This window comes from Ips typographus, unplaced genomic scaffold, assembly GCF_016097725.1.
Source record: "Ips typographus isolate SLU unplaced genomic scaffold, UJ_Ityp_2.0 IpsContig35_part1, whole genome shotgun sequence".
Lineage (NCBI taxonomy): Eukaryota > Metazoa > Arthropoda > Insecta > Coleoptera > Curculionidae > Ips > Ips typographus.
In genome coordinates, this window is record NW_028098574.1 from 133639 (window position 1) to 149465 (window position 15827).

General features: G+C 32.4%; 3 protein-coding genes across 6 annotated transcripts in view; 2 read left to right on the forward strand and 1 right to left on the reverse strand.

Moving 5' to 3' along the window:
- Window positions 1-17: 17 nt before the first annotated feature.
- Window positions 18-9985, reverse strand: LOC145739729 (facilitated trehalose transporter Tret1-like). 4 transcript variants are annotated; one of them, XM_081995045.1, is made up of 5 exons: window positions 9805-9985; window positions 5644-5734; window positions 3235-3489; window positions 2150-2263; window positions 18-1549 (listed from the first exon to the last, which is right to left on the reverse strand). In XM_081995045.1, exons 1-5 carry the CDS (start codon window positions 9891-9893, stop codon window positions 281-283), a joined length of 1818 nt encoding a protein of 605 aa, XP_081851171.1. In that variant the 5' UTR covers window positions 9894-9985; the 3' UTR covers window positions 18-280. The 4 variants fall into 4 exon arrangements, with proteins under 4 accessions (XP_081851171.1, XP_081851173.1, XP_081851172.1 ...); XM_081995047.1 differs by lacking the exons at window positions 5644-5734; window positions 9805-9985 and adding an exon at window positions 5022-5164; XM_081995046.1 differs by lacking the exons at window positions 5644-5734; window positions 9805-9985 and adding an exon at window positions 3682-3720.
- The window catches only part of Rab32 (RAS oncogene family member Rab32), a 32649-nt gene continuing 19580 nt past the window's right edge, over window positions 2759-15827 (forward strand). Inside the window, exon 1 of the mRNA XM_081995061.1 lies at window positions 2759-2912. Coding sequence (XP_081851187.1) covers window positions 2844-2912 — 69 coding nt within the window. The 5' untranslated portion in view covers window positions 2759-2843. The remainder of the gene's footprint in view (window positions 2913-15827) is intronic.
- Window positions 5995-15660, forward strand: Xpac (DNA repair protein complementing XP-A cells homolog Xpac). Its single transcript, XM_081995065.1, has 5 exons — window positions 5995-6011; window positions 14561-14714; window positions 14774-14885; window positions 14944-15074; window positions 15132-15660. The coding sequence occupies exons 2-5, from the start codon at window positions 14581-14583 to the stop codon at window positions 15565-15567; spliced, it is 813 nt and encodes a 270-aa protein (XP_081851191.1). The 5' UTR covers window positions 5995-6011; window positions 14561-14580; the 3' UTR covers window positions 15568-15660.

Sequence of the window (15827 nt, forward strand, 5' to 3'; positions counted from 1 at the left end):
TAATAAAATAAAGAACATTGTAAAAAAAATCATTTATTCTGTAAAAATATATAATAAATAACAATGTTTGTATTCTTAACTTATATACAGTAATAATCGCTTAAATACTACTAGGCTATATTTATTGCAGGACTTATCAAGTTAATATTTGTATAGATTACAGGATATTCATTAAAACTGAAAAGTACACAATTCGAGACTCAACTTCAGACCTCCAACTCAACGCTTTGTTAGCCTACTTATTTTTGTTTTATCAGTCAAACCAATTGCACTAACTACTCTAAAAGCTAGATGGCATTGGTTTCAAATTTGCTACGGAACTCATTCTTCTCACTTTAAGTCCGGCTAATTTTCTTTCAATATCGGCCAAACTTTGTCCTCTTGTTTCAGGGACAAAGAAAATGGTGAATAGCAAAGCGGCAAACATGATGATGCCGAAAATCCAAAAGGTAAAGTGAAAACCGATTAAATCGGACAGTTTTAGGAATATGTTTGTTACAATGAATGTGCAAGACCAGTTAAAACTGGTGGCAACTGAAGCTGCAGGACCACGGATTTTGGCTGGGAGAATTTCTCCCATCATTAACCAGGGCACTGGCCCTAATCCTAGGGAAAATCCTAAAACGTATACGATAAAACTGGCCAAAGGAATGAAACCAATAGATCCTACATCAATTTTGGAAACATCTTTCAGATAAAAATAAGTCCCCAATACTGCCAAGGACAACACTAATGACACTGAAGAAATGTACAGCAAGACTTTCCTGCCAAGCTTATCGATTAAAGCTGCAGCTATGAAAGTTGATACGAAATTAACTACACCAACGATAGTAGTCGAAACCGATTCGTTTAAGTTTGATCCGGATTCAGTGAAAATTTTTGTAGTGTAAAAAATGACGGCGTTAATACCACTCCATTGTTGGAATGCCATTAGACCCAGAACAATGCCCATAGGCTTCATGTGGTTAATAGAGAACAACATCTTCAAGCTTTCTAAAGCACTCTCTTCAGATTCTTCATCCTGTAAGTTCTTCTTCAACTCGTGGAACTCTTTGTCAATGTTAGTCTTTGATCCACGCAGCCATTGCAGTGACTGCCGCGACTCTTCCTCTTTATTCTTCGAAATTAGGAACCTCGGAGTTTCTTTTATCACCCAAAATACTATCACAAATGGAATGGCAAGTAAAACGCCCACTAAAGCTAGCTGCTTCCATTCGTAAAAGGTACCAAACAAGTAGCACAGCAATATTCCAATGTTACCAAATGCGGTAGGCAGCAGGCCTAAAGTTCCCCGAACTTCAGGTTGAACAGTTTCAGCTAAGTAAACCGGCAAAGTTAACGATAGTATTCCAACGCTGGTACCGGCAATTATTCTGCTAACGTACATATAGATGTAGTTTTGTGCGAAGTAGTTTACTAGGAATGCTGCTAAAAATAGGATGTCGCTGAGGAGAATGGTCCATTTTCTTCCCAAATTTTCGATCAAAACTCCACCAAGTAAACCTCCACCCAATGCGCCCAAAGGCATTAAACTTGTAATCCATGTCAACTGAAACAAATGTTAATAAAATTAGATTCTGTTGATTTTAAAAGAAATCATAAAGAAACGCGCAAACATCAATGGTTATTCCGATAAATAATAATTGTGTCGAAAAGGTCAGATCAAAAAGGACGGTCTTTGGTTACAGTGTAATATTTGATATGCATAAAAACAAGTCAAAACCTAATACAATCTTCATTCCATGATTAAACATGCTACTAAAACAAATAAAAATCAAAACTGAATTGTACGAGTACAACCTCAAATAATAATAAAAGCGTCGTCTATGATAATAAATAATATAACAATTGTTCAGTAGGTACTATCAAATTGCTGACCACTATACATCCGCTGCCAGAATTAAATTTTGGTTAATCGTAATCATAATCAAAAATGTCCAATACGTTGAAAAATAATGATGAGTGTACATATAAAGCCTCAGCTGGCATTTTCTAAATAAGGACATCAAATCATGATGATGAACTTGGGGCATTAAATTGGTATGTTTAATGCTAAAACGTCATGCATGCAACCATCAATTAATCTTTATTTTCTGGGCGACCATAACATTTGATGATGATGCAGTTACAATGAAAAAAACGTTCTTACCTGGTTTTTATCAACTTTAAAGTCCCTTTCCAATGAAATGGTCGCTGGCGAAGTGTAGGCTGAACAGTATCCAATGATCATGGAAACCCACGACACTGCAATGGCAGTGATCAACTGCAAAAAACAAATTGTGTCAGTAAAACTAGAATATTTAATTTTAATTTTAAAAAAGTTCCACCTGAGACCATGTGCATTTTGGTTTAGGTTCACTTTCAGGGAGAGAAAAAGTCACATGAGTGTCGGCCCGCACTAAAACCCGCATAGTTTTGTATTATAAGTAACCCGACCAAACGATACAAACTATTTTAATAATAAAACTAATTGTTCGATCCGACAGTTGATTAAACGGATTTATATTTACGATCTCAGTTTTATAAGACCATATCCCTTCCAATCTGTAACTGGAACTTAATTTGGTTATTAGTTATTTCAGACACGATCCAACTTCGTCCTTATAGCTCTGTAATTTCCTACCATAACACCATTTACGATGAACCTTTATTATTTTGTTGATACTTTATTCCGACTTGCATCAATTTAATATTCACTGCCATCCACGTTCACAGAACTCATACCAGAAGTTCGCTTGTAACTGACGTCCGGTTAATTGAACGGATTTTAATTAAGTTCAATGGAAATTACCCTAAACAAGGAGCCCCATTTTCTTATTGCATCTTTTTATGTGGGTTGATGTATGACGCGATTTGTTTTCCTCAATCTTCTTCGAAACTATTTTTTTATAGTGCCTAGTGACATCAGCCGAGTAAGTATTTTTTGCCTCTCTAATAAAACTGTGATATATTTATTTATTTCAATTTAAACTGTATTCATTGATGGTTTTTGAACTTGTTAAGATATATGTGTAGCTACTAAAACTCTATAATAATATGAACTAAATTAAATTAAATAAAATCTATGGGACTTTGAACTTTTACTGTCTTCAAGTACTTAAGAATAACGGCAATACAAATAAAGTTTGTTGTCGAACGATTAAAAACGTTCTGGAAATGTTAATGAAGAAAATACACATGTCAGCAAGTTAGGGTTCGCCTTCAAATAAAACATAGTTGTTATATTATAATTACCTGAGTTTTAATCTGGCCAAAAGGAAGTCGTTGCTTCTTTTGATCAGGCAACTCTGGCACATCTTGCTCAATCTCTTTGTTATCTTGCAAGGGCTGAATCTCAGGTATTGTCGTCCTTAAATTTTCTTCCAAGTTCATTCTTCTCGAGTTGTAAATGGTAGAAGTGGATTCTCCAAGAGAGGATAGATTGGTAGCTGTTGTGCAGGCTGAGATACACGGAGTGTCTTGACAAGCCAGCCTTTGATGCTGTCCATTCTGTAAAAACAATAAACCATGATAACCTAAGGGTTAGAGAGTTATAGCTCGAAATCACTGTTTGCGAGAATGAACTAGATAATCAATTTACGTCATAGCTAATCTGGAAAAGTTGTTTTCATTTCGCTTAACATATTGAATTCTTTTCTTTTTCCAGACAGTACAAGAATTATTAACCAGTTAATTTTTTACCAGTTGATCCGTTTTGGCTTCCATTTTACGCACTAATACCAGAAGGAACCTCAAAACTGACTAACAAATCAGAGCTTACTGTGATTTTGAAGTTACTAATGAACCATTGTACTTTATATTGTGCATTGTTTCTAACATATCGTATATACATAATTCGCAACAGCAAAGAAATGTTAAGCATTTCAAGTTCACAGAAGCAATAAATAATTATCAAATCAATATTATCTTGCTTTACAACTTAAAAAGTGGTCGTGTGTTGCACCTGTTTCCATACAGTTTTATCGAATTGGGGCGACAAAGACCTTGACTATGTTGATTTTAATTATACCTGCACTTTAAGGCCATTCATTAAAAATAGTAAGGAAGTAGTTTATAATTACTGCGCATCCACAGCATTGAGAAGAAAGCTACTAAAAAAATACCTTAAATTAAACAAAACCTCCTTGTCAGGGCCAGTTTCAAACTAAGCACATATAGACTTTATGAAAGTGACCCTTACAAGCACAAAAAACGTCTATTTTTGCTTAAACACACTGGAAGCTTAACGAATTCTAGATAAACACAACCTGAAACTGATCCAATCTCATATCGGAAGTAATTCTGATTGAAATGTTGGTAAAGATACTGAATTCAAGTTGAATTTGCAGGAATTTAGTCTGGGTGTCGGCAACGATTTCCTGTTTTGTCTACATTTTGGTATTGTCGATTTTCCAACATAAGATAACATTTGAAATTGTTGCTGAGAGTGACAATCTATCTGTGATAGGTGAGATATTGTTTTCTGGATTAATCAAAATTTTATAACATACTCTGTAATCCACATATTGAAATTTTATCACAAAAGTATTCAATATTTTGATTTTACAATCATACAAAAAAAAAATATAGAAAAATCAAAAGACTTATATTGATCAGCCATTATATAATTTCTATGTGTTTCAAATCAAGATGTTTTTTTGATAATTGAAAAGAAAAATGCAAACTTTAGTAAAGAAATCAATATCTGAGCTTAGGGAGGATTTGGGGAGTGAAAACTATTTTAAATATCTGATAAGTAAACTTAAAGGTCAACCAAGAGTCTAATTTTATCTAATATGCTATGGTATGGTGTTGTTTATCCAAAAATATAAAGTTCTAGAGAAATGATGGCAAATGGCCAGAGTATTGTTACATATTATTAAATGTTGATGTACCTACTCGAATAGTAGGTATGTCACTGGAATAACATAACTACATAAATGTCCTTAAAACTACAATAAGAGTTAACTTTCAACCAAACATTAAAAAGCTAAATTTTTATTGTATTTTTTACTATTGTTTATTCAACACGACCTACTTACGGATCTGGTTTGGCCAAAATCGATTTTTCTTTGTATTTGTACTCATTGAACATTACGATTATTTTTCGCGGTTTTTGCGTGTTTTTGTACACATTTTCCGACAAACAGCACATAAATATATGGCAAATTATACCAGTCAAAAATATAGCAGAATGATAGTAAACGTATGTCTCCATAGCACAGTTTTTTAAGGTTTGCAAATAGTATCATAGATGTCGCGAGTATACCTATACTTAATGATCGGTTGCAAAATGATAAAAATCTCATAAAAGTGAGAAAATACAGAAACCGTTCCATATGGTTCGTCAGCTCCATCAGTGAGAAAGTACCGTAACTAATAATGAATGCGAAAACGACAAACGAATTTCATGTGGCAAGTGAGGAAGATTCTAGAAGGTCCAACTTTCTTTGGTTATATTTCCGTTGTTTCTTACAAATTTTTGAGCTTTAAAAAACTTCCAAATGGATTTAAAGATTCCTCATTAGATGGCCTCACTTTACACCTCAGTACCAAGTCACTCAAATGCTCACTAGAGAGCGCAATTTTTTTAATCCAAATTTTTTTGTACTTCTAGTTGTGTATAGAAAATATTCTACTGATTAAAATCAAGGTTAAACTTACCCATTTTCGCTGGCTCCAAGGAAATAGTTTCAAATTGGTCCAAGTGGAAGTGTGAGAAGGGTTATTTTGGCACGTATGTACACTAGGAACCCTGTAATAATACTCTCTGTCAGTTTTGGTCATAATCACAGATTTTCATATAAAAAAAAAACACTTTTTAGTAAACGACGTTAGCAAACGCTAGTTTATTTACGTTTTTGTCAGATTTAACCGAGTTTCAATTAATCGTGCTTCAGCGTTTAACCTTTGAATGAAGCAGCGTTTACTCAACTGCTAGTTATATACGATAGAAGTTCGTGTCTACCTGTGCGCACGCTTAAACCATATCTGAACGTTTCCTGAACTTAAAACAACCCTTATTTTTAAGGGTAAGTAAACCGAATAAACAATTATTCATATAGATAACAAGTACCTATTAAAAATTGAATGTTGACAGCAGCATAAACATCGGGGGAAAATTGTTAAAAAAATTCTTTAATTATTGAAAGTTGAATATTTGTAAACCAATTATCAGTTATCAACATATGGCACTATTTCAGAGATTATTTACTGACTTATTCTTTTTTCTTGTTTGAAGCACACGTAAAATCGATATTTGATCAAGAAAAGTTAATAATACTATAGAAAATTCTAAATTTTCTTAGGCTGATACTTGAGTGACACTCTGCTCAATTTAATTTGAAAAACTTTTAGCAGCAATTTAATAGATCAGTGTTGATATTGTGATATCCACCCAAACCGGAGAATTAATTAACACAAATGTAAAGAAAATGTTTGATTAGCACAGCATCAATATCTCCTTATTCTTAAAAGTTAATATCAAAATGATTTATTAATGCTATAATTTCTATTCAAGTTAAAATTTGAGATAAAATTGATTCAAAATATAACACCACTAGATTTCAATTGATGTAATTGTTTACTGAATTGAATTAAACAGTAAAGGATTGAACAAGTGTTCTATAAAAATAACACTCTAAGCTAGTTCAAAGCACGTATATGGTTTATTTCTATCTAAGCTATGTTTTTTTGACGAACGTGAGTTTAACCACGTCTTTGGGCTGCATATGGTCAAAAATATTCGGCTCGTATGGAAATTTCCGTTTGCAAGAACGAACTTTTAAGTAGCCAAGGCAGAAATAGCTTCTAGTTATTCTAGAATATATTCTTTTGAGCGTTTCAGAACCATCAGAAGTAGCTTGATTTAAATTATTTTTAAGATTGAAAAAGACACAAATTACATATATACAAATGTACAAAAGTAATTAGTCACTGGTGCTACTCAGTCTGAATCAGGTTCTAAAACGTCATGAAAATTTCCATCAACCTATAAATTCTAAAAGAAGAAGTAACAATAACCCAATATTAGGATTTGATGATCACAGGGCAAAGTTGTAAAGTATCCTTCTAGAAAACTATACATATATAGGTACTTAACTCAGGCAAGAAAAAAACTAAATCTTCATGTTTTTGCTGAATAAATAAAATAAACAATTTTAGGTAAAACCCATCAAAAACCAGAGTCGCTAAAATTAAATTAACAATCGGGTGTGAGAAAAATTGCAAAAACTCTATGGAAATTTCCATTCAAGCCATTAAAGTTATAACAAACCGTATAGCTAAGTACACAAGTTGCCGAAGAATTCAAAAGTCATTATAGAAATGATAAGCCCCGTTATCGGATTTGAGTGGGTTTGGTTGTGCGGAATTTATTAATAATAACTATTATAATGGAAGATTACTACTTTTTTTATTAGAAATATAATCGCTAGTTGATTTGAGATTTTTTAGCAATGAATGAATTCGAAATTCGATTAGCAGATGTTTAATATGATTGATCAAAAAAGTGAGTGTTAGTTTATGCCGTCCTTAAAAACTTTATTTCAGCAGCCAATTGACATAACATTTCCATAACAAAAACTACTTAAATAAAAAAATTATTTATGTAATAATATCATTGTGCAGTGGAAAGTTTTTTTAGTACTTTTACATAACTACGTTTTGATAACGTGACTGTCAGAATGTAGAATATCTAATGGTTTATTATTAGTTGTTCACTTCTTTGAGGTTAATGAGTTCTTGGTTATTTTCGACTTTGATAATATAAGGTAGTTTCTTAATTGTTTATTTATAGTTCATTGCGTCATCTTTTTGTTTTATCGCCAAACCCAAAATAACACTAGGTAGTTCCAATCAGTTAAAAGCCCAAATTCAGACTAATCTTCAAGGAAAATTCTAGAATGCAATATGTACTTTTCATGTACTTATTCAATTGCCAAAAGCTGATTTGGCTCAGCACTCCTTTGGGCCTGTTAAACTTTTTAAAAAGTGTAAACATTCTGGTGAAATGAATCGATATTTCGACGGCTTGGGCAAATCACGTGGTAATGGTCACGTACAATTCTGGCCTACTATACCTAATGTGCAATTTGATTTTCCAGTCTTTATTATCCAGCTGAACGATTGCTATTAATGGATAAGTGTTAGTTAATAAAACGTTACTACCAAGATCAATTAGATGGAATAAAATAACTCCTATATGCTGGTGGTACTTTTCCATTGCCTAGGAAATACTGGTGCAATAAAGAAATCATCTATTTCCTAAAAATGCGCTGATACATGTATGCGTTTATAAAAGCAAAACGTGACAAATTCTCATATTAAGTTGCGTAAAATTAAGTAACAAAGTGAAAAGCATATCTACGTACTGAAAAGAGAAAGACATAGTATGAAGCACAGTTTAGCAAACAGGGGTCAAGTCACGGAGGTGTGTCGTTGACGTCACAATTAAGTCGATACAAGCGGTTTTTTCCAAATTTAAATTGGTTTGTTTGATGCTTCCAAATCAACTTTAATCAAAACAGAGGTCAAGGCGCCACTGGACAATTTAATGTACATTTTTCTTAATAAAGGCTTTTTTTAAGTGTGTTACCAATCTAAATAGATTGTTGTCTCGATACACAAGGCACGTCGTCCTACAAGGCTGCGTTACGTTTTGGGGGTCTGCCAAATGCAGCTTTCTGATTGGTTGACACACCTCCGGCAACCGAGCAACATTCCGAAAGACATGTGACGAGTGACGTCGCTTAATGCTGTATATTTATTGCATCAGATTGCAAAAAAAATTGCCTTGAAAGTTGCCATAATAAACATGTATTTCATTAAGTTAACGTTATTGTTTTATTATTGTTTGTCAGTGGCAACAAACAATTTTGTAAGCAATTTTAAAACCGCACGTAGCTTTTTACTGCGCCAAGTTCATTACCTGAACTATCCATTGAAGTGACCTAAAATATTCGTTATTATACTTCTCTGTGGCGTTTATAAACGGAATTGTATACTACAGACACAGCATACTTTTCATCATGTTGATCATGATCATGTTGAAACTTATATTATGTTATATTATGTCTATGAAATTCTAAATAATTGAAACAAAATTAATGTTTAATCTCTCTATTTTTTGTATTTCCTCACTATCAACTTTCTTTAATATAGTTTTAGTGCTAAAAAAGGAAATGCGTTTTCCACTTATTCTATTTTCATGCAAATTCATGTTGGGAAACTTACTAAAACAATCAAATCACATAGTGATAGATCGCTTGTTTTCTTTGGTTCTAGTCTGTTTCGCAGCAGTGCTAGAGACACAACACACCCTTTATCTATATTTTTGTAATCACTAAAAACGATTCTCATTTATAATAAAATGACACCGGATCCCTACAGTTAGATTTGCTAAGAAGATATAACCAACTATACAATTTTTAATTACTATTTTATTTTCAAAAACCAGGTACCACAAATTGAAGATAAACTGCACGGTTAGACTGCAAATTGTATAATAATTAACACAGTATTTAAATAATCGGTACAATTGTCTTATACTTTTCAAACAAAAATAGCTGATCCGCCTTCAATGTCCTTCCGCCGCGTTTACCACAATTATTGAAGCCCGATAAGTGATTCTAATCATTTTTTGTGTTTCACATTATTATTCTTTCATGGTTGGACTAACTTGCTAACATTATTAAATGCGACTTTTTACTGTTACTGGTTTATTACAAAAGAAGGATAAAATTTGAACATGATCTATTCATATGGTTATACATAATTTTTTTTTCTACAAACCTAATATTTACTAATAAATTATTGCACGCTTACCTGTGTTGTTTTTTTGGCAAAACGGTAGGTCTGTACACTTGAGAACCACCCAACAAATTGGTCCTGGAGGATATGTCACTAATATTCATGTTTATAAAAAGACTGACGCACTTTTAAGTAAACAACCCAAATACAATCGGAGACTCGCTAACTACCTTCGGCTTCGCTTATCTAGAAATGATTGAATGTAATCCTGGCACTTGCAGGTGTTTATATATGAGAATGGGCAAACTAATAGAGTAAAAAAAAATCACAGTATTCGATTGTCTTATCTTAAGCTCTTGCGTTAAAACTGAGCCTAGTGTTGGTTTAACGCAAGCGCTAAATTTTATTTTAACGACTATAAGTTTTACCATTGTTATAAAAGTATAAAAGAGTCCTAAATTTATTTTCTACAATTACCAATACATATTAAAAAAAATTAATGAGCCCGATTTGTTCTAAAACAAAATAATGTTGTGTTCAAAACAGGAAGATCTGTTCGATTAGTTTCAATCAGAATAAATTAATTAAAAGGAAATTTGCAATGTAAAAAAATGAGTGGTATAGCAAGTATAAATACGTAATTCAAGGTAATATGGTCGATGGCCTGACTGTATATTGCGTCTTAACATGCAATTTAGTAAAATTCTAAATTAATGTATAGGTTTGTTATTTATTTCTATTCCGATTTGTTCTCAAACACGTATGTGATTTTTATTAAATTAAATTATAGTCTAAAACATCTTTGAAGAGTCGTGCGAATTTCTTTAGCAAAATTTGCTTTAAAATATGGTACTTTTCCATTATTTATTAAAATGCAAATGATTTGCGACTTACGTCGCAAACCGAAACAAAGCGATTAACATACTAAACTAGTGCTAATAAATATCACATGAGGAGGTCAATTTTCACACAAGACACGAAATTTTGATCAAAATAAAAATCTACTGTTTTGTCACTGTATTGAAATCTAACAATTGTAAGCGCAATAGGATAAAAAAAGAAACTACAAAATAAAAAACTTAATATATACCCATATACAGGGTGTCCCGCGAGGTAAGGGACAAAATTACACTACGTGTTCTTTAGGTGAATTCGAGTCACGAACATGGGTCCGCAAAAGCTTCATTACCAATAGTGATATTGTGTCTAAAATTACAATGGCTATCATCCACATCACAAAAAGGGCTAGACTTACAATGGGAAAATGGATACTTTGAACAATTATTATAAACGGTTATTTTCAAAGTAGTATTAATTTTTTTATAAAAAAAGTTTCTTTCTAAAGTAGTTTTCAACACAATAACACTATTAACTTAAAAAAAATCATATCTTGGTAAGGAAGCATTTGCGGACCCATGTTAATACAACATTTTCGATTCGAATTTACCTAAAAAACATATAGTGAAATTTTGTACCCTAACTCGCGGGGCACCCTGTATAACCCATGTCCGTATTGCATGTTACACCTAATTATAACAATATTGCTAACAAATCCTTTAAAAGTGCTAATATTATACAATATTTGCTACGCAAAAAGAACTTCAACATACGTTTTTTTATTATACATATACACAACACTTATTAGGAAACTTTTCCTACTCCTCTGTGTTCCAAGCAAGTAATTTAGTTTTTTTTTTGCATTTTAAATGGTATTTTAAGCCGGTACTATATGCACATGCTTTTCTAGAAAAATTGCTTGAATATTAATAGGTACATGAACACAACCTTAAAAAACAGTTGGTCATTAACTTCATACATGTTTTGATTTCGATCATAGTGAGTGACGTATTCTCTGCTGAAACCGAATAAATTGTGTAAATCATCACGTTTTCTAGAACTTGTTTACTTACAGACGAACATGACGTGCTTCCATACCTTCGTTATTCAGCCAATCAGAGAGAAAAACAATAGATTAGTGGGTTTTTTCATTGAATTTCTATTGAAAGCAATATTTCAATCAGTTAAAGTATTAATCCACCGATTATCCTGAATAACCAAAACTAGATTTTTGGGAAAATCTTTGAGTAATATTACAAGTATGATCGATGAAATGTCATGCTGGCTGTGATGGTTTTCTTCATTATCAAAGAACGTTGGATATTGGTGAAGTTTATATTAGGAAATATATTTTTTCTACTCCTACAAGGATATTGGTTCATTCCTTAACAGTTTAGAGAACGGATAAGTAGGCAATTGTCAACGGTTGAACGAATACAGAATCCTAGACAATTTTCAGCGTGTGTAAAGAAATAGACCAATCACAGACAATCTTCAGCGTGCGCAAAGAAATAGACCAATTACAGCTAATCTTGAACGTAAACAAAATAATTCTTCTGATTGTCATCCTCACTGACAGTTGCCATCAAAACATTGCATTTTGGCGGTTTCAGTTAGTGTTCAATTAAAGAATAAAAACATCTACTTTATTATATGATAAAGCGAATGATACAAACTTGAAGATACAAACCTTCTTTGAATTATTATATGTATTTCAAAGCTCAAAAATTTTAAGAATAGTAGTTTGAAATATGAAAGTTATCCGGGCTTAAAAGCCGAAAAGAATTTCAAGCATAAACGAAATCACAAAAACCAAGAAATTTACCAAAGAATGAAATACCAAGCAGAAATGAATTTGATATTGAAGTTTTAAATTTTGCGATGTAAGAGTAGGTTAGACCAATACTTTTAACTTCATTCAAGTTTTGTAATCCACTTCAATTCGCTAGTAGTTAAAAGTACTTAGATATTCATAAAGGAAAATTACAAGTTGTTTATCTGTTATTTATAAAAATAGCCACTTAAAATGCAAAGAACTTTCTAAAATGTCGACTATTCACCGCGTGAAAAGTCTCAATATTTTCATATGCACATTTGGGTAATTCATTTTTGCATATATACAAGTACCATACATCGAGCATTTTTATTACAATAATCCTTTATTACAATTAAAACCGAAAGCATCCAGTAAAGGTAATCAAAATATAATTGTTCTCATTCTTGCAAGAAAAATTCCACAACTAATTTGTTGACCCAAGTATATCCCATATCTCACCAGACGCTGATGGTAGCATTAAATCTAAATTTCACAAACTAAACGTACGTATTATATGTACAAGGAGTTTTATTGACTGACGGACGTCCATTAAGAAAAAATTAATACACAATGGTTTGTCGATGCAAGAATAATAAAGTTTTTATTAGAATGATTTGGAAAGTTACCGCGTGCGAAATAGCAGATGACGATATAGTGTAATCCAAGCTGAATATAGAAATGAGTATACAGGGTGTTTCACGATAAATGCGTCATATTTTAGGGTTTGATTAAACGTCAAAAAATAGCTCAAGTTTGCTATATAAAACGAGCGTGGAAAAAAAATCTAAATTTGTTTATTTCTTCAAGTATTAGTTAGCAGGTATTGTATTAGGGGGTTAGGGTTATTCAGTATTATTAAGCAGGTATTTTCATAAAACTTTCTAGGTATCCACAGTCAACGTGAAATCACGTTTTGCAATAAAAAACATATTTTTTAATTTTGCCAGTGGCGTCCAATCGAACAAATTACTAAATATTTTTGGAAAAAAAAATGTACGCCACTGTTTTTCCATAAAATGCAAATGCAACCTCTGCTCTCTTTTTTAAAATTTGTATTTAATAATTTGAACTTCTAATACAAAAAATCCCTATTTTAAGCAACAGAATTTTCCAGAGGCTAATAGGTACTTGCTTATTTTGAAGTAAATGGATTTTTTTGTAATGATTGTTAAAGCTTTGATCAGATTAATCTAGCAAAAATGGCGCGTGCAAATTTCAAGGACATAGAAACAACAGTAAATATGTCTTATTTTTTACAACTCATTCATTGCAAACTATTGTAGAGATAAAAGATAAAAATAGAATGTCATAAAATATGTGGCACTTAATGATGGACCCCACTGTTTAGTAATCACCATTATTACACAAGTCCTGTAGGATAATGTTAGTGACATGACAAAAAACGATTCTTGTTGTATACATAGTACCTATTCTGTCTCACACAAATGTTCAGCGACTGTTAAGGATAAATATGCAAAAAATCCAACAAACAATGATTTTGCAAGGTTTATTTACGTAAAATCAAATCCTGCAATTCATTACGTAAAGATCTAAATGGTTCTATAAAAATGAAACGCCATTTGATTGGATAGAAATTGAAGGCGTACATCAATTACAAAATATTATCGCAAGGTTCAAGGTTCCCTTGTATACATGGAAGGTCACCTATCCGGTCATAATCCAACGATACATTTTATAAAACTTCTTTATCAGAACAGTTGGTTATTAAATGGTTATTATTAAAAGTGCTATAAGGCTGGTTCAGACTGTGTCACTGTGACAATAGAGATAGAAAAATTCAGTCTGAATTTTTTTTTCTGTACCAGATGCAGTATATCATTCTCTGAAGTTATCAAAACTTGCCCGTTCTTCCATAACATCATAATTAGAGATATCCAATCAAAAGAGATCATTTTATAAATATTAATAATCATATAGCAATAAAATTGAGTTCTCACCACCCACTACCCAGCCTTTACACCTCTATAGACAAAAACCGATTTAGAATAAGACAGATATAGGTATAAGATAAATTGATTTGGAACGCACCGATAGACGTCAACGGTCAACCGTCAACTTTAGTAATACATAACCTTACATTAAATTGTTTATTGTTTACTTGTATTTGTATTGTATTGTATGTGTGGTTTGATATTTTTATAAAAAGCGTTTTAAAAGGTCAATTTAGTGAAATCAAAATGTCTGGGAACAGTGAAGAAAACATCGATGAGGATCTACCCAAATATCTTATAGACCGTATAGAGAAGAATCGACAAAAAGCAATGGCTTTGAGAAAATCCAAACTAGTGCAGCATCCCTACGCTAAAAAAGGGTAAGGACTACCGGAATTTTCCTGTTTATACAGAATAAATAATATTGTTCTGGCTATAGGGATGTAGTTTCTATAGATAAATCTACAATAAAAATAGGTGCAACAAAATATAAAGACACTGGAGGAGGATTTTTGCTGGAAGAGTGTCCAGAAGCTGAACCTGAACAATCTGTAAATACTCAACCTAAAGAAAAATAAAATTATAATATAATAACTATGATATCTTCAGGTTTTGCCTGCAGTACAACAAATGCCTCCCATAGTTAAACCAGACCAGCCAGAATGCCTCAACTGTGAACAACCCTTTGCTACTTCTTGGCTTTTTGACACTTTTGGATGCAAGTGTTGTGATAATTGCAAGTAAGTGCCTAACCTTAGCCTTCCTAGTTTAGTTAAATATACATTTCTACTTAACAGGGAATCAGATACATTCAATCTAGTCACAAAAACTGAGGCTAAATCAAAATACTTACTTCAAGATTGTGATATAGATAAACGTGGACCACCATTGAAATTTATTACGCGCAAAAACCCTCACAATTCCCGTTGGGGTGATATGAAACTTTACTTAGAGTTGCAAGTGAAAGAGCGTGCTATGGAAGTCTGGGAGAGTGAGGAGAATCTGCAATTAGAAAAGGAAAAACGTGAAGAGAAGAGAGTGGTATCAAAAACAAAAAAGTACAACAAGCAGATGAAAGAGCTTAGGATGAACATGAGAAGTTCTATCTATAATCGCACAAGTGTTGGCGTGCATACTCATGGATTTGGAGAAGAAACTTATAATGAAGATAATGATACTTACAGCAGGAAATGTACTACTTGTCCTTATCAGGAAACATTTGAGAAGATGTGATGAGTTATGCTTGATCTTAAATACGATTTAAATTGTTATGCCATTTTTTATTACTGGTTTTATTTTCATAAATAATAAGTTTGCACAATGAAATTGTTTTACTGTGCTTTCCTACATTCACCATATGTCCAGATTCGGCTACTAATCCCAAAATGAGGATTTTCGCTCCGTTTAGCAAAGATTATCTGAATCTCAGACAAAGGTGAAACTGGTCAAACACAAAAGGTGAACATTTTAACTGCCGAGGATCCTAAAATAGT

Excerpts from the sequence above, each read along its gene's own strand:
- LOC145739729 (XM_081995045.1), bottom strand. The coding sequence starts at position 9,893 with ATGAATATTAGTGACATATCCTCCAGGACCAATTTGTTGGGTGGTTCT. Across the intron at positions 3,490-5,643 it reads CTTGGAGCCAGCGAAAATGG|AATGGACAGCATCAAAGGCT; the intron begins GTAAGTTTAACC and ends TTGTTTTTACAG. Across the intron at positions 1,550-2,149 it reads TTAAAGTTGATAAAAACCAG|TTGACATGGATTACAAGTTT; the intron begins GTAAGAACGTTT and ends CATTTGTTTCAG.
- Xpac (XM_081995065.1), top strand. The coding sequence starts at position 14,581 with ATGTCTGGGAACAGTGAAGAAAACATCGATGAGGATCTACCCAAATAT. Across the intron at positions 14,886-14,943 it reads AAGCTGAACCTGAACAATCT|GTTTTGCCTGCAGTACAACA; the intron begins GTAAATACTCAA and ends TGATATCTTCAG. Across the intron at positions 15,075-15,131 it reads AAGTGTTGTGATAATTGCAA|GGAATCAGATACATTCAATC; the intron begins GTAAGTGCCTAA and ends TCTACTTAACAG.